Raw genomic sequence first — 27,610 nt, 5'->3', positions numbered from 1 at the left:
GATTTCTAACAATGGTGGAGAACTCGAACTCAACCACCTATAAAGAGAACCTCGACCCAAACCTATGATCACCATCTTTACCAGAAACCCCTACAAGCAACGCTACTTGTCCATGCTCGAGAAACCCCCACCACCAGCACGAACCTATGTCGTTTAACTACCAAAATGGGGATTCAAGAGCAAGGAACTGAGCCGATACATGATGAGGCAAAATGACTACCCCGTCCCCATGAAAGACGAGATTCATGCCCCCGTTGATACTTTCACACACATTCCCATTGGTCCTCATATATATAGGAGTAGGGACGGACAGAGAACTCTTTTCCCCAAATCTCTTATTCCAATCTCCAATCTCCAAAGCACTTACCTGTCTTAGTATCGTGACCTGAATACTAAACTCTACCCATTATAAGTGGGGAAAACAGGATAATTACTTCTCCTCTCCTTTGGGTTCAAAAATTCCTTCCTAGGTTCCTGTATTTCGGAAATACTTTTATAAATTTCGTTCACAAGTAGGAAAATTATCTCCTCCGGTTCCCCAATGCCTCTAATAAGAAGGTATGGATCTCATTGGGTAGAGTGTTCAAACAGGGATAAGATAATCATTATACCCCCTACTAGGAGCACCGGAGAACTAGGCGGGCAGGGAACTGAACGGGATGAAGATCCAATTAAGTGGGGTTAGTCGTTTCCGTGATTTGACCGGTCGTACGTAAAGATTCCCCGCTAACGAGAAGGAGGCCATAGAAATTGTGACTTCCATCACAATTATATATGTACTAGTCTTGCCCATTTAAAACACGAACGTACTGTACTGTGATAACTGTATAATCAACCAACCACCACCAATGAAGCTCTCTGCTGTGATTTCTTCAATTCTGTGACTTTTCAATCATTATATCTACAAGGGGTGCATGAGTAGATGGAGCTCACCAAAATTGATCGTCTCCACCCACAGGACTTACAAAGTGTTTCCCATCAGACCAGTGCCGGCAACTGTGTTTCCAAAACTGAAGAGTAGTTGCCATTATCGTCGTCGTCATCGTTGTCATTGTCATCGTCTCTATTCATCACTCTCCGGTGGTGGCATTAGAACCATGGCTAATACTGCAGCAGCAGCAGAGATCTCTATCACCATCACTGCCGTTATCACCGTTAAGCTTTCATTAAGCCTCGGTAATATTGAGGATATTTCTGGAAAAACTTTTCATTTGGAGCTTGCAAGCACCCAACATGATCCAAGTAAGTAATAATAGTAGCAGTAGTAAAAGGGTGAAAGAAAGAATGCTAACTGGTGCTGTGTGTTAACGTGTACATACATGTGACCAGACACAATCTGGTGCGAAAAGACTGCCACACCCCCTGAAAAGATGGAAAGGTCTAGGGGTAAGGTGGTCTTTTTGCAATGGGCTCTATATGGCCGCTGGAGCAATTCTCATTTATGTATGTACGTCTTTAGTTTTATGGCAATATTGTTTCAAAACCACTTTTCCCAGCTGAAATGGTTGCTTGATTTAAGCCACCATGACAAGGGCTGGTTCTTTTTTCTGTTTTTTTGGTTTTATTATCCAAACCAGACATGAAATCGGTCAAAACCCTAGAAAATGGAATGGGGAAAATGAAGCAAGACTTGTAGATCTTGTTACAAGAGTTAAGTTTCTTGGATACATATTCTAGGGAAAGGAGAAGCAAGTTAATCACCTAAGCGTTTTGCTAAAAACGGAGTTCAGATTTGCTACCCACATGGGAATGGGTGGGAACAGATCTGAACCATCCATGGGGGTATGGGACCCATGCCCCATGAAGGGGTCAGATCTGTCCTCACCCGTCCCCCATGTAGGTAGCTGATCCAGACAAATAAAGTCAAGGGAACAGTGGTTCCACATAGGCAATGTATAATTTAGGAGGGCAGAGATCTTTTATTTGTCACATGGCAGATCAATTGGCTCTATATTGGCACTTAAGAGTCCAATTCTAACAACAATTGGTCAGATCGATCAAAACCAACCGGTTCAACCCGTGGCCAGGTTTTTTTAAAACCCCAATTTAATGTTAGGTTCCTTACCTAAACCCAGGCCCAACCCACAGTCTGAAAACCCAGCCCAGGCCCCGTCAGGCTCAAGGTGGGCTTGGGCGCGCTTAGGTTTGCCGGGCCAAATTTGCACTCCAAAGTGTTATGAGTATTTTGGAACAATTGTAAATGCTTTACTCTATTGAAAGGGTATTTCGAACAAAAAACCAATGATGGTTGGGAGTTAAGGATGAACCCATACTCCAATGAAACCAATCATAGAATCACATCATCACCATTGGTGAAGAGGCAGTTGATAATAAATAGTTTTTATGATGAAAATCGAATTGATTTAGAAGTTGGGAATCGGCCCATGAATCGATCCGATTCAAGATGGTTTATACAGAAAATTACTGAAAATCGATCAATCCAATTCCAAGTCAGGAAGCAACGATTAGAAACGGTGGAAATCAGAATCGGTGTCTGCCGATTCCGATCCAAATCGCCTCATTCTTAAAATCATGATCACTTGGCATGTCAGGTGCTAAGAAAAATATGGCCTTGTGAAATTGATGGCAATTCACTGATATAATTTGTGAAATTTGAATAATTTTTTTTCCCTCCTCTCTTCAGAGACGAGATTGGAGAAGGATACTGTGAAAGGATACGCACATTGGGCGAGCCAAAATGAGGGGAATGCAAAGTATGAAGGCAAGTTGGTGGTTTCTGCAACTTTTGGCGATGTGGGTGCAGTGCTTGTGGAGAATGAGCACCCCACCGAGCTCTTCATCAGGACCATTGTCCTCAATGGATCTCCCACTGGTTCTCTCAACATCACCTGCAACTCTTGGGTCCATACTAAGTCTGATAACCCACAAAAGAGGATTTTCTTCACCAACAAGGTCTCTCTCTCTCTCTCTCTCTCTCTCTCTCTATCTCTCTCTCTCTGTCTCTCTAAATGAGACAGTTTTGGGATTAGCCCCTTAAGAAGCATTTCAATTACGAGTTGAGCTCAGCTCCCCAAGTGGGAATGGTCACCACATGGGGATCCACTGTCCATGGGATGTGGGTCTCGCACCACATAAATGGTGGATCATCCACACGGGGGGAAGGAAACTGGACCCCTCAATTACCCATACTGTCTAGATTGACACATTACTCTGAGTCTTATACACACAAACAACTCTTATAAATGCTGACATCAAAGTGAATCCAATTTAAAGTTTTAAGAATACCAAGTTTCATGGTTTATGTTTGGCAACAGTCCTACTTGCCATCACAAACACCAAGTGGCTTGAGGAGGCTGAGAGAGGAAGAGCTTCAGAACCTTCGTGGAGATGGAAAGGGAGAACGAAAGGCATTTCAGAGGATCTATGATTACGACAAGTATAATGACCTCGGAGACACAGACAGCAGCAACGAACTAGCAAGACCAGTCCTTGGTGGTGAGCACCACCCTTATCCAAGGCGTTGTAGAACAGGCCGTGATCCTTGCAACAAAGGTAAGACTTCCCTACACCATTTCTGCTTCCCCTGTCAAAAATAAATTGTGTGTTAACTCTGTCTCTGTTTTGGGGGTGTAATTTGAATTTTGTAGATCCATTGTCAGAGAAAAGAAGCCTCAACATATATGTGCCAAGGGATGAGGAATTCTCTGATGTCAAGACACTAACATTCTTTGGTGAGACAATAAGTGCTGGGTTGGATGCTTTGGTCCCTCAAATCAGAGCTGCTCTCACAGACCACAATCTTGGATTCCCTTCCTTCCAAGCCATTGATTCCCTCTTCACTGAAGGGATGGACTTACCCCAAGTTGAAGATCAAGGGTTCTTGAAGAAACTATCTTCAGGACTTGCCAAGGTTATAAAACATGAAGGAGATCAAATACTGCGCTTCAAGACCCCTGAACTAATTGATAGTAAGAACTAGCTAAGAACCTCTCTCTCCCTTTTCTCTCTCTAGCTCTCTCACAGACAAAACATCATTTACTCTGCAGGAGACAACTTTTCCTGGTTAAGAGATGAGGAATTCGCTCGTGAAACACTTGCTGGTGTCAACCCCTATAGCATTCAGCTAGTCACAGTATGATACATGATTACTTCCCATTATGAACATCACTTACATATAGCATATGAGAGCCTAAAATACAAAAACATCAATGAATGAAGCTTGTCATCTTAATGAGTGATGACACAAAATTTTGCAGGAATGGCCATTGAAGAGTGAGCTTGATCCTAATATCTATGGTCCACCAGAGTCTGCTATTACAACTGAAATTGTTGAGCAAGGAATTGGACGTTCAGTGATTGTCGACGAGGTAGCACAAATTCCATAAATAGCTGTTCTAACTAAAAACAGAGGGTCCAGAATAGGAGATAAGGTTTAGCATCTACTTAATTTCTACATTGTGTTTGCAGGCCATAAAGGGAAAGAAATTGTTCATGTTAGATTATCATGATTTGCTATTGCCTTTTGTGAAGAAAGTAAGAGATATAGAAGGCACGACGCTATATGGGTCTCGCACACTATTCTTTCTCAACCCTGATGACACACTAAATCCCCTTGCTATTGAGCTAACTCGACCACCCATAGATGACAAGCCACAGTGGAAACAAGTATTCTTGTCTAGCACTGATATCACTGATGGTTGGTTATGGAGACTAGCCAAAACTCATGTGTGTGCTCATGAATCAGGTTGTCATGAGCTTATCAGCCACTGGTAAAACCTTTAATGCCCAACAAAGGTTTATCCTTTTGGACTTTAATTTGGCATGTGTGGAACTAATCTAGCAAACTTTGATGTTGCTCTGTTTTTTTTTTAATGTAGGCTGAGGACTCATTGTTGTACAGAGCCATACATAATTGCAGCTAATCGGCAACTAAGTGCAATGCATCCAATCTACAGATTGTTACTTCCTCATTTTCGGTACACAATGAAGATCAATTCCCTTGCTCGACTGGCCCTCATCAATGCGAATGGAATAATTGAGAGTTCTTTCTCACTACGCAAGTATTCAATGGAGCTTAGTTCTGTTGCCTATGACAAATTCTGGCGTTTTGACATGGAGGGTCTACCAGCAGACCTCATTAGGAGGTAATGCATTTATGGATTAAAATTTTAATACCAAGGTAAATATAGCAATATTAGGACAACTACATTGAAATTTTAAGCATGGATCATTGATACAGATTCCAAACGCCAGATTAAAAGCTCTAACTCAAAAAATAATCTTCAATTAGATACTACATAGCATCAAAGCATTCTCAAACACTTTGGTTACTCATGGGAAATATAAAAAATACAGAAACTGTTTCAAGTAGCTACTTTGGAATCCTTAAGTCACTCAGCAATTTCCTAAGACAAATGGATCTGATCAGTTTTAAATTTCAATTGCTAACAGGGGAATGGCAGTGGAGGATCAAACAGCTGAGCACGGTGTGAAGCTGACCATCAAGGATTACCCCTATGCAGATGATGGTCTCCTCATATGGACAGCCATAAAGCAATGGGTTAGCGACTTTGTCTACCACTATTACCCGGACCCTAACCTCATTGAATCCGATCAAGAGTTGCAGGCATGGTGGACTGAAGTCAGAACCCAAGGCCATGGAGACAAGAAGGATGAACAATGGTGGCCTGTCCTCAAAACACAAGAAAATCTCATTGAAATCTTGACAACCATTATCTGGGTTGCCTCCTGCCACCATTCTGCTACAAACTTTGGTCAGTATGCATATGGTGGTTACTTTCCAAACCGACCCACAATTGCTAGGACCAACATGCCCACCGAGGATCCTTCAGAACAAGATCTCAAGAAATTCATGGAGAACCCTGGATTAGCACTCCTGCAATCCTTCCCTTCACAGATTCAGGCTACAACTGTGATGACTGTCTTGGATGTGTTGTCAACACACTCGATTGATGAAGAGTATCTTGGAGGACAAATGGAGGCGTCATGGGCTGAGAATACAGTTACCAGGGCTGCATTTGAGAAGTTCAATGAAAGATTAAAGGAGATTGAATCAATTATCGATGCTCGAAACACAGATTCGAGGCTAAAGAATAGAACTGGAGCTGGCATTGTGCCATATCAACTCCTGAAACCATTCTCTAACTCTGGATTGACAGGGATGGGAATTGCTAGTAGTATCTCTATTTAGAAGTGAAACATGAATGTTCTCAACTAATTATTGATGTGTTATAGACACATCTTTATTGCTTGATCTAAATAATAAAATTCAATGGCTGAAAACATGAGTGATGATCATAAATCTTGCTTACGGCATAGCCAATGGGAACAATCTAAATTTTTTCTACTGCTCATAAACCTTCCTTAAATTGCCAGTAACTATTATCAATAAAGCTGCAGCAATGGGAAATGAACAATAATCAGAAACATACACCAAGCAATAAGCATAATCCACCACAAAATTATCAAAAGAGACAAAAGCTCAAAATACCAGAATGGTCTTCAATATATGGAGCTATTTGTACAACTTGAATGAGCATCTGTTGCAAAATAAAATAGAACAAAGTGCCTTTTCTTTACCTACCAAGTATACCAGAATGTCCATAGTAATTTTTTTGGGCAAATTCTAAATATCACCCATGAAATGCAGTTACCATGCCCTTTCTATTTCTTTTGGTGTGAGTTAGTTTGACAAACCAGTTTTAGAACTTGTTTTCATCAACCAATTTCCCATTAAACCTCTCAAATGCCCCCTTTATGACCCGAAAACTTAAGACTAAGCTAGCTCAATCATACATCCAAGGTACTCTTATTCCACCTAGTGGTTAGACAACGTGTCCAAAATGAACCGGTCTTCTTTGCCTCTGGTTGTCACCACCTACCACTTTCTCCTTCTTCTTTTCCTCATCATTATTCTTCTTCTGTTTTAAGATTTGCTAATTGGTTAAAACCATAAAGGAAGGGAATGGGATCCCTTTTTCTCAAATCATAGTTTAATGGGTGGATACATAGTTTTGGTAATTTTGAAGTGGATTGTGCTTATTGCTTGTTGTGTGGATACTTTTAAGATGAAATGTCAGGTTATGTAAAATCAACAAAAGAGATTGATCATTTCCCATTGCTGCAGCCTTATTGATGGTCATAGTGAATAATAATTTTAAGGAAGATTGAAGGGCAGTAGAGATATTTAGATTCCTTCCCATTGGCTAAGATGTAACGAAGATTAAATGATCGTCACTTATGTTTGCAGGAATTGAAATTCATTATTCAGATCTAGCAATAGAGATGTGTCCACAACACAGTAATATTAGTTAAAAGCACTCATGTTTCAATTCTAAATAGAGACACTGTTAGCAATCCCCATCCCTGTCAATCCAGGCTTAGAGAACGGTTTCAGGAGCTGATATGTTACAATTCCAGCTCCAGTTCTATTCTTCAGCTTCAAATCCATGTTTCTGTCATATAATTGCTTCAATCTCCTTCATTCTTATATTGAAGTTCTCAAATGCAGCCTTGGTAACTGGATTCTCAGTCCATGATGCCTCCATTTGTCCTCCAAGATACTCTTCATCAATCGAGTGTGTTGACAACACATCCAAGACAACCATCCCAATTGTAGCCTGAATCTGTGAAGGGAGGGATTGCAGAAGTGCTAATGCAGGGTTCTCCATGAATTTATTGAGTTCTTGTCCTGAAGGATCCTCGGTAGGCATGTTGGTCCTAGCAATTGTGGGTCGGTTTGGAAAGTAACCACCATATGCATACTGACCAAAGTTTGTAGCAGAATGGTGGCCAGAGGCAACCCAGATAATGGTTGTCAAGATTTCAATGAGATTTTCTTGTGTTTTGAGGATAGGCCACCATTGTTCATCCTTCTTGTCTCCATGACCTTGGGTCCTGACTTCAGTCCACCACGCCTGCAACTCTTGATCAGATTCAATGAGGCTAGGGTCCGGGTAATAATAGTTGACATAGTCGCTAACCCATTGCTTTATGGCTGTCCATATGAGGAGACCATCATCTGCAAAGGGGTAATCGTTGATGATCAAATTCACACCATGCTCAGCTGTTGGATCCTCAACTGCCATTCCCCTGTTAGCAATTGCAATATAACATTGATTAGACCCTTTGTATTGGGAAGTTGCTGAGTGACTTAAGGATTCCATTGTAGCTACTTGAAACAGTTTCTGTATTTTTTTTACATCGCCCATGACTAACCAAAGTGTCTGTGAATATTTCAATGCCATGCAATACCTTATTGAAGATTATTTTTTCAGTTAGAGCTCTAAATTAGGCATTTGGAATGTGTATCAATGATCCATACAATTCATGACTTAATTAGTTGTGACACTGATGTTATACTTAAAATTTCAATATAGCATCCTATTTCTATATTTACTTTATTATCAAAATTCTAAACCATACATGCATTACCTCCTAATGAGGTCTGCTGGTAGACCCTCCATGTCAAATCGCCAGAATTTGTCATAGGCAACAGAACTAAGCTCCATTGAATACTTTCTTGTTGAGAAGAGATTCTCTATAATCCCATTTCCATTGATGAGGGCCAGTCGGCCAAGGGAATTGATCTTCATTGTGTACCGAAAATGAGGAAGCAACAATCTGTATATCGGATGCACTGCACTTAGTTGACGATTCGCTGCAATTACGTATGGCTCCGTACAACAATGAGTCCTTAACCTATGTAAAAGAAACAGGGCAATATCAATGTTTACTAGATTAATTCCACAAATGCCAAATTAAATTCCAAAGGGATAAACCTTTGTTGGGCATTGAAGGTTTTACCAGTGGGTGATAAGCTCATGCTAACCTGTATCGTGAGCAAAAACATGAGTTTTGGCTAGTCTCCATAACCAACTATCACTGGTATCGGTGCTGGGCAAGAACACTTGTTTCCACTGTGGCTTGTCATCTATGGGTGGTCGAGTGAGCTCAATAGCAAGGGGTTTTAGTGTGCCATCAGGGTTGAGAAAGAATAGTGTGCGAGACCCATACAACTTCGTGCCTTCTATCTCTCTCACTTCCTTCACATAAGTTAATAGCAAATCATGATAATCTAACATGAATAGTTTCTTTCCCTTTATGGCTTGCAAACACAAATTAGAAATTAGGTTGATTCTAAACCAAATCATCTATTCTGAAGTCTCTCTTTTTGTATGAATAGTTATTTATGGAATTTGTGCTACCTCATCGATGGTCATTGAATTTTCAATTGCTTGTTCAACAATTTCAGTTGTAATAGTAGACTCTGGTGGGCCGAAGATCATAGGATCAAGCTCACTCTTCAATGGTCATTCCTGCAAAATTTTGTGTTGTTAGTGGTTAAGATGACAAGCTTCGATCTTTGATGTTTATGCATTTGTATGTTCTCATATGCTATATGTAGGTGATGTTAATAATGGGTAGCATTCATGTATCATACTGTGACTAGCTGAATGCTATAAGGGTTGACACCAGCAAGTGTTTCACGAGCAAATTCCTCATCTCTTAACCAGGAAAAGGGGTCTCCTGCAAAGTAAATGATGTTTGTCAAAGAGAGCTAGAGAAAGAAAAGGGAGAGAGGTTCTTCTTAGTTCTTACTATCAATCATCTCAGGGGATTTAAAACGCAGGATTTGATGTCCCTCATATTTTATAGCCTTGGCAAGTCCTGAAGATACTTTCTCCAAGAGACTATGATCTTCAACTTGGGGTAACTTCATCCCTTTTCTGAAGAGGGAATCAATGGCTTGGAAGGAAGGGAATCCAAGATTTGGACCAGTTTGAAATCCAATGAAGACAATGGTCTTGATGAAGAGCTCTGAACGGTCCTCATTTTCCACAAGCACTGCACCCGCATCGCCAAAAAATGCAGGAACCAGCAACTTGCTCTCATACTTTGCATTCCCATCATTTTTGCCCACCAAACGTGCGTACCCTTTTATAGTATCCTTCTCCTTTCCCGTCCCTTCACAAAAACCAGAGAGAAAAAAAATACAAATTTCACAAATTATTAGTGAATTGCCATTAATTTCATAATGCCATATTTTTCTTACTATCAGCATGCTTGTGATACGTGGGATTAACTTTGGAAAAAAAATTTATGGGAAACAGAATGCTACTTGGTCGCGTGTGGAGTAGGCGTACAAGATCATGCGAAATGATTGCCACGTCTTCAGGAATTTTTGCCTTTTTGTAAGGGTGTGGTGGTCATTTTGTACGGCCCTATGTTCAAGCATAGGAACCACACCGCACACGACCAAGTAACATTTGGATCGAAATTTGAATAATGAGGCAGCCCTACACTCATATAAAAAAAGTTAGCATTTTCTAGAATAGAATTCACCAATTCTGATCATGCCTGATTTCACTAAAACCCCTCTTTTGAATTAACTATGACGTGTATCTTCATTTTTTGCCATTTTCCCTTCTTTTACTTAGTACAATGTATGATTCTTGTCTCTTGTAATCAGAGTTGGAAAATCAGGTTTTCTTATTCGACTTGTCTTCTAGAAAAATTGGATCGGTGATTTGGCCTTATCATACTCCGGTCAAGGTAAGTCACTTTTTCTTATGTTTAATGCAATAAATATGGATAGATTATTAAAAATCAAATAAATACAAAAACCAGAAAAAAATAATAATCAAGGAATCACATATCAATGCATTTTGAGTTAATACCATTGAAAAATAAAAGGGAGTCAAGGAGTTGGGGATTTCTTACTGTTTTACAATACGAATTTACTATTTTTCTCGAACTCGTTTTCTAAGTGAACCAGCTTTATGGTTTAAAAACAAACAACTAAACTAGTCGAGTTTGTCATGACTCGAGTAAAAATAATGAGTTTTATTTAACTCGAACGATTTATGATCGAATCTCATTATTGTTTACCGTAACCGAGTCTACACAACTCCAAATTTTCTCAGGAAAATTTCATGTACCTCCCCTGAGGTTTGCCGGCCTTAATTACACTTTTACCTATGAGGTTTGAAAACTTTCATGTGCCTCCCCTGCTTTCCAAACTAAGTAACAAAAACACCCAGTCCGTTAACTATAGACGTTAAACGTTAAAATTATATTTTAATTGACCAAAATACCCTTCTTTCACCCGTGAGGTTTGGAAAATTTCACCTCTTCAATTTCTTTCTCTTTCCCCACAAAAAATTATTTATACATAACTATTTTCCAAACAATTTCTCATTCTATACTCTATAATGTCTAATAGTCACCATACAGTTTTCATTCTTTTTTATAAAAAAAAATGTTTTTATTAATGATTTTTGTTTTCAATGAAGGTAAATCTTGTCATTCCACGTACACAAAAAAAATACATTAAATAAAGTTAGTACATGCATGCATGAGGTACATACCTACCCATTGAATTGAAATGCGTCTACTTTGGATTTCTTAAGATCTTCAATCGATATGAGCTAAGGCTAAGAAAAAGCCCTTCAAATTTTTTGATATGTGGACTGCTCATAAATATTTTCAGGTTGTGTGGGTTGCTTGGGAGAAGTGGGAGAAGCCAGTTGTTCAACCTCTCTTGCTTTCTCTCTCTAAGTAAAAATCCTTATTGGTGTTGTTTATTTGCCATTAATTTTTAACTTACTAAGTGACTATAACATAAGATTAGTGAGGTAGATTAAGATTCAAATACTTATCTTTTCTCTATGTTTTGCTTTATAAGTAAATCTTGATCTTAGAAACAGCCTCTTCTACAAAGCTAGGGGTAAAGTTGCATCCATTTGCCCCTCCCTAACCCTATAGTAGTGTGATCCTTGTGCATTGATTGGGATATATGCTCTCTTTTTTTCTTTGTTGTGTATTGTTGAAACTTTACATGTTTGTTGCAGATAATCACATGTCAAGGCCTAAATCACTTAATGAGGGATAGAAGAAAAGTATGAGAGATTGAGCTTGATTATACTATGGTTTTTTCCTTTTCAATTTAAGTTTAAATTTTGATTTTTGGACAAATTATAACTAGTTGGCCAACATTATGTCAGGTGGCACGTTGGATGAAGCCCAAAACACCCACGGATCAAATTTCAGTCTAAACAGAGTTTGTCAAATGGCAAAATAGATCTCAAAAAAATCTAAAATTATAGGAGTATGTATAGTAATGGTTAGAGTATTGTAAGAATCAACAGATATAATCATTCTTCTTGGTAATGGAATAGCACAAAAAAAAAACGAAACCCTTAAGAAAGATTATTATTTCTAGTATCATATCCAAAAATCGAGAGCATTTGTTTTTTATTATCCCCATAACTATGCTTAGAAAAAAAAAAAAAAAAAAAAAACAATTTTGGGGGTGGGGGGGTGGGGGGTGGAAGAGGGTGGTGCTACATTATATATAGTTGGATAGAAAGTCTGGAAAATGTAAAAATCCCTTTCTTAGAACTTGTATTGTATCCACTCTGTAGAACATATATGTGAGTCCTGCCCCATCTGCTCAATGCATGTGATCCCTTAACTAGGCTGAGTCTGGTCCAACGGGCTTACTCTGTCTTTGGGCTTGGGCCCCGATTGATTTCTGTGACTTCTACCCTAAAAGCCCTAGATCGAAAAAATCCATTCCTCTCTCACGAAGACCAAACCAGAGGCACACGCTCACCCCTCCAGGGGTCTCTCCAACAGTAGCGCCGGCTCTCTCACGGCGGTGCACCCTCACCCGACGGTAGTTCTTTCATCCAAACAACACAAAACGAAACCCTAGAAGCAGATACTCAAGCAAAGTGACAAACCTCAGGAAGTAGAACGAAATATTTTGCAGGAAAATCAATAAAATATGTCTACATTACCTCAACGAGTGAAGTGTCGGCAGAAGATCGACGAGTGAAGAGGTTTAAGAAGTCCGAACATAAGAGAAACACAAGTAACCCTACCATAAGCATCTGAACTCGATTCATGGCGTGTGATGCAGAGGCGGGCTGGAGGTGAGTGTGTGTGCCTCTGGTTTGGTCTTCGTGAGAGAGGAATTGATTTTTTCGATCTAGGACTTTTAAGGTAGAAGTTGCCAATGGAAGCAGAGACGGGCAGGATGAGAGAACTACCGCCGGAGTGAGAGACTCGCACTACAGATTTGGGGATTCTTCGTGAGAGAGGAAGGGGTTTCTTGATTTAGGATTTTTTGGGTTTGAGGGATTAAAAAATAGATTTCAAAATTAACCGTCGGATTCGAATGACACGTGTCGATCTCCCAGGGTGCACCGGACTTGCACCGAGGGATGGGGGCGATTTTAGTTCCCCACTTTCAGATTTCTGTTTTTTTTTTTTTTTTTCTTTTTCTGGTCAAAACACTTTCAGAATTCAGCACCTCTCACACCTTTCCTTTCCTAGCCTCTGTCAGTGCCTCCGTCACTGTCAACGGCAAGCCGCGAGCAAGCAATCTGCAGCGCTCGAAGGACTCCTGCTGCTTCTCCTGCACAATTTCTCTCCGCTCTCTCTCACTCGGGGCGACGCTTACGGCTTACCCCTTCCAGACCAGCGGCGATTCGGCAACCTGCAACGCTCGAAGGACTCCTTCTGGTGCTACCACTCTCGGATTTCGTCGGCAATACCTGCGAGCAAGAGGAAAAGTATATATCGCAGAAGGAAGAGGAGGAGAGCCGCTCTCGTAGCAGGAATCGAGGAGAACTACCGATCAACAAACATAGGTAAGTTCCCCTTACTCTGGTAATTTTTCTCTCAAACCGTACGACTCTGCTGTTGTGTTCTGTTGAGCTATATTCGTTTATACATTTTTTTTTCTTTGCTTCTGTTATCTTTCTTCCTCGGCCAACTCCAATCCGTAGGTTCGATTAATTTGAATCCATACCCTGCTGTACTAATTGATTCTTTAGAATCCATATATATATATATTCAAATTAAGCTCTTCTGTTACAATTGCAATTATTGCTGAATTTTACAAGATATTGGGTCAAAGTCTGTGATACTCATGGTTGGAACTTGGAATTCGAAGCTACTTTAAATATGACAGGAGGGAAACACTTCGTAGTTGTTTAGCTCTTGAATCCTAGCCACTTTAAGATAGTTTCGGTAAGTTGTTAATTTGTTCTTCCCAATCTGTGGAAATTATGAGATTCTTGGCAATGATGTTTTCTATACTTTTGAAGTACTTACTTCAAAAGTATAGAAAATACTTCAAAAGTACTTACTACTTAACCAAAAAAAAAAAAAGTACTTACTAGGATAACATATATGGAAATTTCATCTCAGAATTATATTTTGTTAATTTATGTTTATATTGCCGGTTTTTTTTTGGTGTCGTATTGCTCAAATTTAAACGTTTAAAACACATGCCGTCCATTTTCGTCTTTTTTCCATATCTGCCGTATTTGACCGGATTTTTTACTGTCGCGCTCACGTTTTGATCCGTTTAAAACACGTCCATACCAAACACCTTTTTTTGCCGTTTCCATTATAACTAACAGTAGTTTAGACTCAATTTGTTTCATTGTAATATGTGTAGTAAAAAAATTTTAGGGAGTGGTTCTCTATTTAGGAATCAATGGAATTCAATCAGAATACTTACTGTAACTATATTCAACTCCTTTTGAGGCTTATGTAGATTAGAATAAATCAGGATTATAATGGCCTGGTTAAGTGCATCCACTAGGGACTTAAACCATGAGAAACATCAAATTGGGAAAACAAAAGTCAGTAAAGCCCGAATAGAAGCACAGAAAAGATTGAGAAAGAACATGAAGAACAATAAGGCTTGGATAAAGAGGACTAAATGCTAATGATTTTCAGGACTCAGGTTCACTAGGGGGGCAAGGATAATTTATCAATTTCAAACCACGAGAACAATTCGGAACTTGATTGGTGACATAAATCTGATTCTACTACTAAGTTCTGTGTTCTGCTAATAAAACAATCTCTCTTAAATCTTTTATTTATGGTAGTAAGTGATCAAATAACAAATAAGGAATCCTAAAATTAAAAACTATCCATTACATAAAAGCAACCCTATAAAATAGAAACTAATAGATATAATCCTAACAAATATTGGCAATTGAGTTTTTGATTTGCATTCAATCTCCACCAGCTGTCCATATCAGCCTAGATCGCTGTTCACGTAAACAGTGTTGTATGAACAGTACTATGGTACTATTCATGTGAACAATAATTGTGTGAACAGTATTTTTGCCCTTTTCTTCATGCTTTGATCTACATCAACTCTCCCTATTTTGATCAAAGCTCGTCCACGAGTTTGGTAAGAAATTGAACCAGGCTTGTCAACTCCTTTGCTGTCCTTCGATGGCTTTGATACCGAATAATGCAAGCTCTACCTCAAACTAGGGAAAACCAGTGGGAGATTGATTATAGCAGGATCAATATAATAAAAGGAACAAAACTAAATAACTGAAACTGTTTTTTTTATTGCTGTTTTCTACTACATATGAATGGAGAACATAAAGAATAAAGAAAGAAGAATATAGGGATATAGAAGGGGGGATAGGATCAGCTCTCTCAGTCAGGCTCTCACCAGCCCATCATCCTCTCACCCACGATCTCTCACCAGGCCATCACTGCGTCGTCACAACTTCAACCATAACTCTTGTCTCTTCAATCGCTGTCCTATTCTGCTCAACCACATACATGTATTTATAATAAAGCTCAAGACAACTTCTAGGAATAAAATAAATTCCTAATAGCAATCTAATTAAATAAAAAATAAGGAATCCTAAAATTAGAAACTACCCATTACATAAAAGCAATCCTATAAAATAGAAACTAATAGATAGTATCCAAACAAATATTGGTAATTGCGTCTTCGCTTTGCATTCAATCTCCACCATCTGTCCATATAATGTAGGACAGGATTGAAGGTTCAACCAGTCCTAAAAAGGATCTGGAATCAAGGGAATTGGCTCAGCTTGATAGGTTAGGGTTTAGGTCAAGGATTAGGTTTAAGGTGAGGGAATAGGTCTGGAACAATAGGAAGGTTAAGGGATTAAGTAAAACAAATCTGTAGTAAAGGTTTCTCCTCTGTCGATTTGAGTAATAGGTTGAGAGAATTAGGGTTTTGGGGGAGATTTCTTGTGGAAGACAATCTGAAGGTCAGATGGACCTGAAAGTGTGATCGAGTGGGGTTCTTAGGTAGAGGAATATGTGCTCAAAAGATTGAAGGAAAGTGATGGTTGGATAGGGCAGGAGAAGGGGGGAATGGAGTTATAAAGTAGGGCAACTAAGCACAAACCAGGCACAGCAGCAAAGGGGGAAGCAGCCGTGTGTCTCGGTTGGTGTAGAAGAGTCTTCTAATGGCTAGATGGCTTGTAAGGGATGATGAATAATGACTGAGAGTAACCTCCTGGGCTTCCCACCTCAAGGAGTCAGCATGGATGAAACACCAGCTCCATCCTCCATGGATCGAACACCAAGGAAAGCTTCAAGGAAGCCAACATGCAAGCATCAGTAATTTGAGAGTAAAAAAATTGTGGATCCCTTAGCCCCCTTGGGCTTTCTTATATATTAGTAAAAGGAGCAGCAAGGTTCCTGAATTAGGAAGTTTCCAATTTTGGTTCCTCTTTGCTTGGAGTACAAAACACAATCAGTTTCTGAACTGATGTGACTACTAATTCTATCACCTACTAATTATGAAGATAGAAGGTAACTAACATGAAAATAGAAAGTAAATCCTGGTTTTAAGATACTAGTGTACATAATTCTCATTATGTATTTCAATTACTTCTTTTTTTTGTTGTTTCCAATCTAAAAAGAAAGAACTAAAACAGCTTTGAGAAATCATTCCTCTATAAAATAGCACTTGAGAAAATATTCTTGTCGTACTTATTAGAGATAGTAGTTGTTGCCAGCATGGTTCAAGAGATCAGAATTGGCTCTGGAATCACTCCCCGCCGATTTCTATCTGAATTGGTCACCATCGATTCCATTCTTAATCGACCTGAATGAGCCAATTATTGGAAACAAATCGGCTAAAATGACCTAGAAACTCCTGATTGGATTGGTCAGAATCCGAATCGGTCATGGCTGATTCTGATTCGAATAAGCCAATCTGCTCTCGATTCCTTGAACCGTGCTTGCCATAGTAGCATGAGGAGGTTTGGGCATTTTGAGGCTGTATTGGGGACAGGAATCCTGTTCACTTTGAGCTCAAGGCTTTTCTTTTGGACTCTGCAAATTTTGATGTGATTCCAAGACCAAGATACCCTATTTGGGTTTGCTATGGGCCCAGCCAGGCCCTAAATAGACCAATATGTAAATGAGGTGGCAATCTTGTCATAAAACAGAATTACCAAGGAGCTGTTGGTAAAGAAAGTAGCAATGGGACTCAAAGGGAATTTATGATATTAAGGAACGGGTAGACTAGGTAGTTACATGAGGAGGGATATGAAGATTTAAAGGTGAGGGAGATTGATGTAATCTGGACCACTCGAACCTGCATGGGGTGGACCACTTTCCTCAAATCGAGCCAACCAGCCTTTACTGGACCAGCCAATGCGAGACCAAATCGTGGGCTTCATCCAGCCCACATGGACCTGGTTAATTTGTTTATTAGTTGCTTTATTTGTGTTTCATCACTAATATAATTCCAGGTAATAGTGATTTAATCTGATCAAATAAATCCCTTCAATCTGTGATCTAACTGTACCTGCGGATCCCCTGTTCTGGAGCCTATTTTCAGTCTAAGACTTTGACTACCACAGGGCATTCTGTGCATCAGATTTGACCTAGCTTTTTGGGAATTAAAATAGAACCTTAGGAGGTAAACTCAATCAGGGTTTGAGGGCTTCCTAAGCCTTGGTTCTGGAGCAACTTAAAAATCTCCTGTTTTGCAGTTTTTCGATATGTCAGATTTAGGAGGGCGGGCCTTGGTGCAATGGTAAGGTTGCTCCATTGCGACCAAGTGATCACGGGTTTCGAGTTTGGAAACAGCCTCTCTGCAAAAACAGGGGTAAGGCTGCATACATTATGACCCTCCCCAGACCCCGTAGTGGCGGGAGCCTCGTGCACTGGGTACACCCTTTTTTTTCCGATGTCAGATTTAGACTATTGAATCAGAGGTCTGATCCAAATTTCTGGCCAATCCGTTGGTTGGATTGGATTTAATTTCAGTTTACTGTTTCTGGGATCTCCGCTCGTGAGATCACTGTTTCCAAAATTACTCCCAAACCCCTCATCAAATCATTCCCATATTTTGAGGGGTTCTTATCCTTCCTATTAACTATTGTTTCCTAGAGTTTGGTGTTAATCTGAGAGGTTTGAGAGTTCAGTTAATTTTGGGGTTTGCTATCTAAGTGGGGTTTGTCTTGGGATCCTATCTGGGAGGGTTTAGAGTTCTTACTACCTATCCCCCCACCAGATATAATTAGAGAATAAAAAAGTAGCTAAATGATAGGAGGGAATTAAGGGTTAAAAGAGGGGTAGATAGGTAAACCCAAAGGAATAAAGTAACAAGAAGAAGGGGGAAAAGGAGTTGTCTTCTACCTTGCGATAGCAGAAACAGGCAATGAAATGAAGCTGAGTTCGATGTATAGAACTCACTCATAAAGCTACGATTTGGCCTGAGATTTCATGCTAAGCTAGCCCCTTTGAATGCCAATAATAACCAGAATGGTCAAGCCGGTTCAACCACGAATCTGCATCAGATTTACTGTGCGTTGATTAATAACAGATGGGGACTGAGTCATTGTTGTTGGGTTTCCTCCAAGCCTTTTGCATCTGAGTCCCGACTCCCAAAACACGCTTTTAATTCTTAGATAAGCAAAATACCTTAGTGGATGAGCTGGCCAGACAAGGGGGTTGATGGCCTTTGGTAGTTTTTTAATAGCATATATATTGTAACTGGTTGCCTTTGTGATTAATGTTGTCCAGGACATGCAACTACTCTCTTATCAATAAAAGAATCTTGCCCGTCTCCCCCTCCCCCCACCCAAAAAAAAGAGGAAAAAGATCAGCACTGCTACTGCCATCATCATTGTCATATTTTGATTTATGACATAACCATTTTGTAGTTCTATTTGAGATGTGCTTAATGGTTGTTTATTTTATAGAATCTAGATTATTATAACAGAGGAAACATATGTCTTGTTATCTTCCATGATGTTGCTGAAAGTATGAAATGTTTTTGTGCAGAACAATAAACGATGAGGTTGCTGAAGGTGGCGACCTGTAACTTGAACCAATGGGCGATGGATTTCGATTGCAATTTGCGGAACATCAAGGAGTCAATTGAGAGAGCTAAAGAAGCAGGGGCAGTAATAAGGCTTGGGCCAGAACTTGAGATTACTGGCTATGGCTGTGAAGACCATTTCTTGGAGCTTGATACTGTAACCCATGCGTATGTTTTACTGTATTGTTGTCTCCCCTTTTCTATCTGTGTTGGATTTGAACTCTTAAAAATGTGGCAAGAGAATAAAAAATGGGAAGTTTAGGTTTTCTAATTAAGTATGACAGAGACTCAGACTTCAATAATGATTGTTCATCAGTTGATCCTTTCCTGTTCAGCTGCCCCTTTCCTTTGATTTTCTTCTCACTACCTATTACTAATGTTAAGTTTGGATTAATATGGTTTATTAAATTGCTAGTGGGAAAATATGTAAGCTCACCAATGCGGAGATGCCTTGCAATCCTATCTTGAGCTGATGCATAACTGAATTATAGGAACTAGATATCTATTTTAACCTGTAATTATCCCTTGCCATAGATCAAGAACTCGTCTTGATTACAGGTTTCGAGCTGACCAAATAGCGAGTTGGGAATTTTTGTTTTTCAACTCGATGGCTGGTTTCGCTGGATTTTAGACCTATTTTGGGCTGAAACTTGGTATTCAATCTATTTTATGCCATTTAAACACAATGGCACTATCAGATTTTGCAAAAACAAAGTCCAAATAGGAGTTTCACTTCGGACCCTAGGTTGGTAGGCGACAATGCACTAATAGGTCCTATTTACACATAATTTAGTAATTAAAAGCAATCAAATCATATAGTTAATATAAAACAACTTAAATAAACATTACAAATATTAAAGTGTACAATACATCAATCTATTTAACATATTACATCTATCATCCCATGCCATGTGACCGAAGCACGTATTCAGTCCCATATTGTTCCACAAAGTCTTCCCATGTCATAGTGTTGCTGTAGTGTTGCACATAGATTGCCACAAAACTCATATAAGTGTTGTCATCAACATATTCCAAGCCCCCTTTCTTAGGGTATAGAAGAGCCGGTTGTGATGAGGGCCATGAGGCATGAGATCCACTGCTATTGTCATACTGAGGCTGCTGAAATACCATTGGCATGTATGGGTGTGGCTAGGTTGGGACTGGGAATATGTCCACAAAACCTGACCCAGTTCTTTGATTGTCGAACTCATGTGTTGACCGCCCAAACTGACCATAGCCACTATATTCGGAACCGGGGCTCTCCTGGCCATAATCATAGTCATGATGAGGCGGAGATGTATGCTACGACTGACGCTCACTTGTAGAATCTATACTCATGCTTCCGAAACTTTCAAGCATGGTCTTCATACTCATGTCATCATCCTGAGCCTGTGACTGTTTGCGACCTGTGCGTCTCTTGTACGTAGCGGGGACACCATGGTCCTGATCCTGTGTGGCATGTGTAAACTGAGACTCATCTGTGTAACGCACAAAGACCCGCCTCCGTCCCTAGCTCAAACTGGTACTGCTCGCGTATCCCCTCATGACGATCATCATAATAACCACCACTCCTCATGCCACCACCACTACCACCAGCAGCAGGGTCATCACCATCACCATCATCATCATCACCACCACCAACACTTCCTGCTGTAGCCTTAAAAGGTCTTGACGACTTTGAATATTCATGCCCCTCTTCCGACATATATTCGTCAACATCTATACCGGCTGCGGACTCAATGGTGGGGTTGGGCTTACCCCCAGTCTGATCCATTTCTGGTGCACCACAATCCTTCACCCACTGGAATAGGGGATCCTCATCATCATCAGAGCCCTGAGAAATGTTTGCTAGCTCGATTGGTTCTCTATCATTGGTGTCAATTCCAACACGTATGTGCTTCATCCTTAGTCTCATATTGTAATGCACATACACCAGCTGCTCCAATCGTTGGTAATCTAATATGTTCTGTCTCTTCGTGTGGATCAATGAGAATGTACTCCAGTTGCGCTCGCATCCGGAGGATGAACAAGTCTGTGCGAGCACTCTCACTACTATCCTCCTCAGGTGGATGAACTTGTACCATAAAGCACCCACCGGTCGATTGCTTTACAAATATAGAATATTAGGAATACGTATATCTTAAAGGGATAATATAATTCATAAATGTAATGCCACCTACCAGGGTCTGATTTTTGTCTACCCTCCACTGCAACTTTTCGACTGAAACTTGCGCTAGCCTCTATGAAGTATTGAATCTGTTTTCATTTCAAAATTCTAACATGCCTTCATTAGTATTTACTATTTAGTAATTAGTACACGATACAATAAATTAACTAATTACATTCCTTTACTTACTACCAAGTCCCATACTCTCACCTCATCATTTACTTCAGCCTGTGTCGATGCATTGGGCTCTAACTTCTCAATAACATTTTGAACTGCCTCCAGCAATTCTATGTTTAGCCCAAGATTATGCGAGTACTGATACTTCGGATTCAGATAGTATGTTGATAAATTGGAAACCACAAATATAACTTGTTAGTGACTTAATGCTTTTGAGTTTTGAATATGTAAATGTGAAAACTCATGTAAAGTGTAAAGTATGTAGAAGTGTTGAACTCACCAACTTTATGCAATGGATGAATCATGTGCTTCTCCCAACGATCATCAATGATGTTAGTCTATGCCCTTGCACTTCGAGGTATCGCAGTTCTGACCATTTCCTTCATCTTCTGAAGGGCAGCATAAATATGGGGCAAGGTAGGCTTCTTCTCTATATTGATCGTCCTTAGTACTGCCGCCATTGGCTCTAATATGGCAACAACTTTATTCAAATCACACCAAAATAAGTCAATTGCAATGGTCTCTTGTGCTGGCCTCCCTTCTTCTGAGCTCAACCTCTGCCAACCAAACCACTGTTCACTTGCAAACATAGACCTCAGACCTACCACCTTCGTCTGAAAGCTCTTCAATGCAATGTAATTGGTGGCAAATTGAGTGACACTAGGCCTCACTAAATCACCGTTGCATCTTTTCCTCAACTTGGCTAATGCATAACCATGGTTATATACAAATGTGGTCACTTGTCTTGCCTTCTTGGCCACACTTGCCACCAAAGTTTTCTTCCCCATGTCCTTCAGCATTAAATCAATGGAATGTACTGCACATGGAGTCCAAAAGAGGTGGATCATGTTACTCTTCTTGTTCATCAACTTCTCCCCAGCGTTTTTAAAGTTAGAATTGTTATTCGATATAATTTGGATAACGTTCTTTGGTCTTATATCGTCCACCACTTTCTTCAGTTCCTTATACAAATATGATGCATCATTTATTTCCTTTGATGCATCCAAAGATTTCAAGAATACTGTCTTTCCATTACAACTCACCATGAAATTGATAATGGATCGTTTAATAAGTCCAGTTCAGCTATCAGCCATAATGGTAACCCCATACATCACCTTGGCTTCATACTCTCAATGTACTCTTCCAACTCCTTCTCCTTAGGCAAATATACATCCATTAACTCATGTGGTGTGGGCCCCTTCCATCCTGCGCCAGCCTTCCCTACAGCGTCAAGGAATGCATGATAGTATGTTCCCTATGCTACATTAAGTGGAATGTTATTATAGTACATAAACTTGCTGAAGGCATCCCGGGCTTCATCTTGTTTACTACCATACATTTGTAGGATGGTTGGCTGGTAGGCATCTTGTTGCCTGAACATAGACAGATCCTGCTCAAGAATGGGATCTGAGGAATGTACTTGTGGTCGGGGACCGTGAGATATGGGGATTCTGTCTTGTGCTTCTGTTCTCCTCCTCTCGTCTTGTTGTACTGCTTCTGGTGCAGCTAAACCAGGTCCACAGCTCCTCTTTCCTGCTCATATGCTCTCATATTCTCAAAATGAAAAGTTTGTCTACTCTCTGCCAAAGTCTACTAGTAGATTCTCCACTCAGCCTCTGATTAGAACTCACCAGGAGGAGGCCTATATCCAATATCATCTCCAATGATCTCTACACCAGGCCTCTCTAGCACCGCCTCATCAAACTCTCTTTGTTGCCTTTCCCTAATAGCTTCCTTTTCTCTTTCTCCTCTCATGTGCTTTGCTATTGCCTGCTGCACTTCATAAGGAACATTGGTGCATTTGAGAACATCCTTATAGCCACCAGCAAAATGCTGCTTTAATCTACTGGCTCCTCCAAAATTTAGCAACTTCCCACAATAACTACACTTGGATTTCTTTTTATCCTCGAACATCGGGGTTCCATGTTGTCATGTTATATCACTACGGTCCCCCATTGTGTACCAAGTGTCTTAATTGTTACAGTGTTACATAAAAAGCTTGTATTAGTAACTATTAAACATAATGTCAAGCTACTAGAACAATCAAATAGCTATCTCATATTTATCCCCTAACCCTAGTATTTATTTCTTAATTAAAAGTAAAATTTAGAATTTCTATTAAAAATATTTATACCTTAAAGTATAAAACATTATAATGGAATGATGTATTTGACACCATTTTAATTTGGACATATAGTACATATGTTGTACATAATTTTCCAACAAAACAGGTATTTTTCTTTAATATTTGATATTTTTTGCAAATTTTTATAATATTTTTATTAATTCTGGAAAATAAAATAATTTTTTTAATGGGTGAAAAATAAAAATGATTCCATGAGGCCGTAGAGCATCCAAAGGTGTCCAACATACATGAAAATCATTTCCAAACAATCACTATTGATCCTATTTTTTTCATTTTTTTGCAGAAAATATAATAAAAAAAATAATAACAGAAAAAAAATTCGGACTCCATCAAGTGATAGATTGGCCAAAGTTATGTAACATATATTAAATTGACATGAATCTACCATGGTTTAAACAATTTTTTTTTGAAAATAAAAAAGATTTGTGAAACAAATTGGTTTACCTTTCAAAAGTTTTTCAAAATTGAGCTGAGGAACCACAAATCATGAACAAATCTTGCACTTTTGTGGCTGAATGATGTTTCCGGCAAGTTCTACATCGAAATCCAGGTGAAAAATGACGAAGCAGCTTGAAAGCAAGAATAGGCAAGTCTCGGTCGAGATCTGGCACTCATGTACATGTGTTTGGGTTGAGATGGGGTAAAAAAATGTTTTTCCCTTCATCTCGTCTCGAGGTCTTGAAAAAGCGAGATTTTTGCGAAATCTCGTCGAGATCTTGTGAGTTTTGGTTCCATGTCCCTTGCAATGCTTTATGGGTTGATGCAAAATGAAATTCTTAGGACATAAAAGTGTAATTCAACTTGTAATTTTGCATTAGCATGAAAGGTATAGGTATACGGTTACACGCTAATAAAACTCATACTGAACTCTGTCCTCAGAAATTTCTTTATACAACCCATTGAGAGAAAAAGGAAAAAGGTGATGAATTAAGGGGTTAATAGACAAACTGTACCTCATGTTGAAGATGTTTTGATTTGGATGATCTTTGAAATGGTTTTATTTCATTTTTCTATCATGTTGCTGATATTTCCATCCAATTGATATTCATTTTTTAATGGTTCTGTTGTTTCTCACTCTGTGTATCACCTATTTCTTATCACCTTGATTGAGAGTACTGATTTTGGATTTGCTCAATGGCTGAGATCTCACAAGATTGGTAGTGTTAATTTTGTACTTCCTATATATGTGCAGGTGGGAGTGCTTGAAAGATATTTTAGTTGGTGATTATACCGAAGGTATATTATGCAGCATCGGTATGCCCATAATTAAAGGATCTGAGCGCTACAACTGTCAAGTTCTTTGTTTAGACAGAAAAATACTCATGATCCGCCCAAAGATGTGGCTTGCAAATGATGGCAATTACAGGGAACTCCGATGGTTTACTGCATGGAAACAAGAAGACCAGCTTGTTGACTTTGAGCTCCCAAAAGACATTTCTGAGGCTTTGTTGCAGAAGTCTGTACCTTTTGGTTATGGATACATTCAATTTCTAGACACGTAAGAGCCAACATCAGTTGTATCTTTCTTGTTGATTTGGGAAATTGCCTAATTCTTTGTATTTACTCTAGCTGTTGCATTTGTTCTTCTATATTATTAAAAAGAAAAAAAGTGTCTAAAATGATCATTGAATTAAAAGTTTCTACAAAAGTTTACTTTTCAAGATATCACTTCTTGTTTCTTATAGATAATTCCTGGAGGAAGTATATATATGAGAATTATTCTATAGAACTACTACAAGTATGTTTAGAGTTTCTTGTTTATGGAGGCTTTGCCGTGATTATTCTTCCTGGTTGAGGTTCTTATATATGTTGTTGGGAGTAGTAGAACTATTTTCATGAAGATTTATTTATTTACATTTTAATTTTTTTGGGAGGGGGTTGTTGTTCTATCTAATAAACTATATGTCATGGTAAGCTTATTCTTAACTGTCTATATTCTCATTAGAGCTGTTGCCGCTGAAGTCTGTGAAGAGCTTTTTACACCTCTACCTCCACATGCTCAGCTTGCACTGAATGGTGTGGAAGTGTTCATGAATGCAAGTGGAAGCCACCACCAATTAAGAAAGCTTGATCTCCGTCTTCGTGCTTTTATAGGTGCCACCGATACCCGTGGAGGGGTTTACATGTACAGTAATCACCAAGGATGTGATGGTGGCCGTCTTTATTATGGTAAAATGTGTGCCTTTATTTAAGAAGAACTTGAACATTGAATTCTAAATCATATTATTTCTATTATAAAAAATTTATTTTACTTTTATGCAAGGTCCTTTCTTTTTCTCTTCTTTTTATTCCCCTGCCTTTATCAGACAAATCTGTCATTTTACACCTTAATTCCATTGTAAGATAATCATATTATTAGCATTCCCTGCTTTTGCTTTTGAGTTGAATCCAGTAGCATTGGTGCAGTGTAAGAACCAGGTCACAAGCTTGTGTGTTTGTGTGTGTGTGTGCTTAGTTGTCAACGCGTCGCCTAGGCGGATTTGTAGCCTTATTGTAGGACGCCTTGCAGAAAGAGAGAGAGCATAGTTGTCAAGGCGCCGCCTAAGCGGCTACTGCCTTATTGTAGGGAGCCTTGCAAAGAGAGAGAGAGCATAGTTGTCAAGGTGCCACCTAGGCGGCTGCCGCCTTATTGTAGGGAGCCTTGCAAAGAGAGAGAGAGAGAGAGAGCATAGTTGTCAAGGCGCTGCCTTTTAATTGGTATCGGACCAGGTTTACTTAAGACATTATTCATAAATCAAATACGGAGCCTTGCAGAGAGACAGAGAGAGAGAGAGAGAGCATAGTTGTCAAGGCGCCACCTAGGCGGCTGCCGCCTTATTGTAGGGAGCCTTGCAGAGAGAGAGAAAGAGAGCATAGTTGTCAAGGCACCGCCTTTTAATTGGTATCGGACCAGGTTTACTTGAGACATTATTCATAAATAAGCAAATACCCCCCTATTTGAATCCAATAAAAATAGTTAAAAAATCAAATTCCAAAAGGATAAAAAGTCAACCCCCCGTTCAAGAACAAAAGCTCGATTTTTTACGATGGGTGAAATTTTCAACTTTCTAATGCTGAGGTTTCTCTCAAATCTAAAAATTCCATAAATCTTAATATGTTAAAACATTGCTAAAAACCAAAAGTGCGGTAAAATATTTATTTGTTTTGATATTTAAAAAATATTTTCATTCAGAGCGATTTTGACAGCATTCGCACACACCAAATAAGGTTTGACCAGAACATAACTCCTTCAGTATAAATCAGATTTAACCAATCTTGGATTTGTTGGAAAGCTGGTTTTGTGCTCCACCTAATACAAAAAGTCTTATGTAAGAATAAAATCATTTAATGAATCAAATTTCTTAGAGAACAAAAACATTTCTCTAAATCAAGATCAGGTTAATTACTTATTGATAAGATCATATTTTCTAAGAACTGTATAAACCAAATGTGAGCCTAGGTATGCCTGAAAATGGTCAATTCCAAGAACATATAAACCAAATGTATGTTTTGATTGTTTCAAACTTCTACTAGCTTGCTTCTTCAGTTTTGCTTTCTTCTATTCTATGTTGATTTTTGATGACTTGATGTGGCTTAATATTGATTTTTGATGACTTGATGTGATTTTATGTTGATTTTTTATGACTTGATGTGACTTGATGTTGATTTTTTATGAGTGATGACTTGATGTGGCTTAATGTTGATTTTTTATGATAGAAAAGAGGGGAAATAAAAAATAACACTTGGGCGCCTTTGTTGCCTTCCTAGGCGGGCGCCTTATCTCCTAAGCGCTTAGACACCCCTCCACCACCTTGGGTCGCCTTGACAACTATGAGAGAGAGAGAGAGAGAGAGAGAGAGTGTTTTCATATCGGTGTGTTGGGGTTACCTTGGGCCTTGAAGGTATGAGGTTTGCTTCAAGCTGAGGTTCGTTGAGATCTTCCATCCAATAAGATGCTGTTTTGTGTTTTTGGAGTTCACTTTTATGCTGGGGGTATTTTTTGGCCTTGGTTATTGAT

The 27,610-nt window shown here is 39.2% G+C and overlaps 2 protein-coding genes and 1 pseudogene across 2 annotated transcripts in view; 2 read left to right on the top strand and 1 right to left on the bottom strand.

Moving 5' to 3' along the window:
• The first annotated feature begins 1,097 nt into the window (after positions 1–1,097).
• LOC122643837 (linoleate 13S-lipoxygenase 2-1, chloroplastic-like) lies at positions 1,098–6,199 on the top strand. The gene is made up of 9 exons (XM_043837411.1): positions 1,098–1,242; positions 2,645–2,913; positions 3,276–3,513; positions 3,609–3,929; positions 4,008–4,093; positions 4,218–4,328; positions 4,429–4,730; positions 4,839–5,105; positions 5,413–6,199. The coding sequence occupies exons 1-9, from the start codon at positions 1,098–1,100 to the stop codon at positions 6,170–6,172; spliced, it is 2,499 nt and encodes an 832-aa protein (XP_043693346.1). The 3' UTR covers positions 6,173–6,199.
• A 1,019-nt stretch (positions 6,200–7,218) lies between these two features.
• Positions 7,219–9,799, bottom strand: LOC122643835 (annotated as a pseudogene).
• Positions 9,800–19,077: 9,278 nt separating this feature from the next.
• The window catches only part of LOC122641651 (glutamine-dependent NAD(+) synthetase-like), a 28,432-nt gene continuing 19,899 nt past the window's right edge, over positions 19,078–27,610 (top strand). Inside the window, exons 1-3 of the mRNA XM_043834939.1 lie at positions 19,078–19,291; positions 24,806–25,111; positions 25,559–25,782. Coding sequence (XP_043690874.1) covers positions 19,098–19,291; positions 24,806–25,111; positions 25,559–25,782 — 724 coding nt within the window. The 5' untranslated portion in view covers positions 19,078–19,097. The remainder of the gene's footprint in view (positions 19,292–24,805; positions 25,112–25,558; positions 25,783–27,610) is intronic.

Source organism: Telopea speciosissima, chromosome 10, assembly GCF_018873765.1.
Source record: "Telopea speciosissima isolate NSW1024214 ecotype Mountain lineage chromosome 10, Tspe_v1, whole genome shotgun sequence".
Classification (NCBI taxonomy): domain Eukaryota; kingdom Viridiplantae; phylum Streptophyta; class Magnoliopsida; order Proteales; family Proteaceae; genus Telopea; species Telopea speciosissima.
This window is presented reverse-complemented; position numbering and strand designations above follow the sequence as displayed.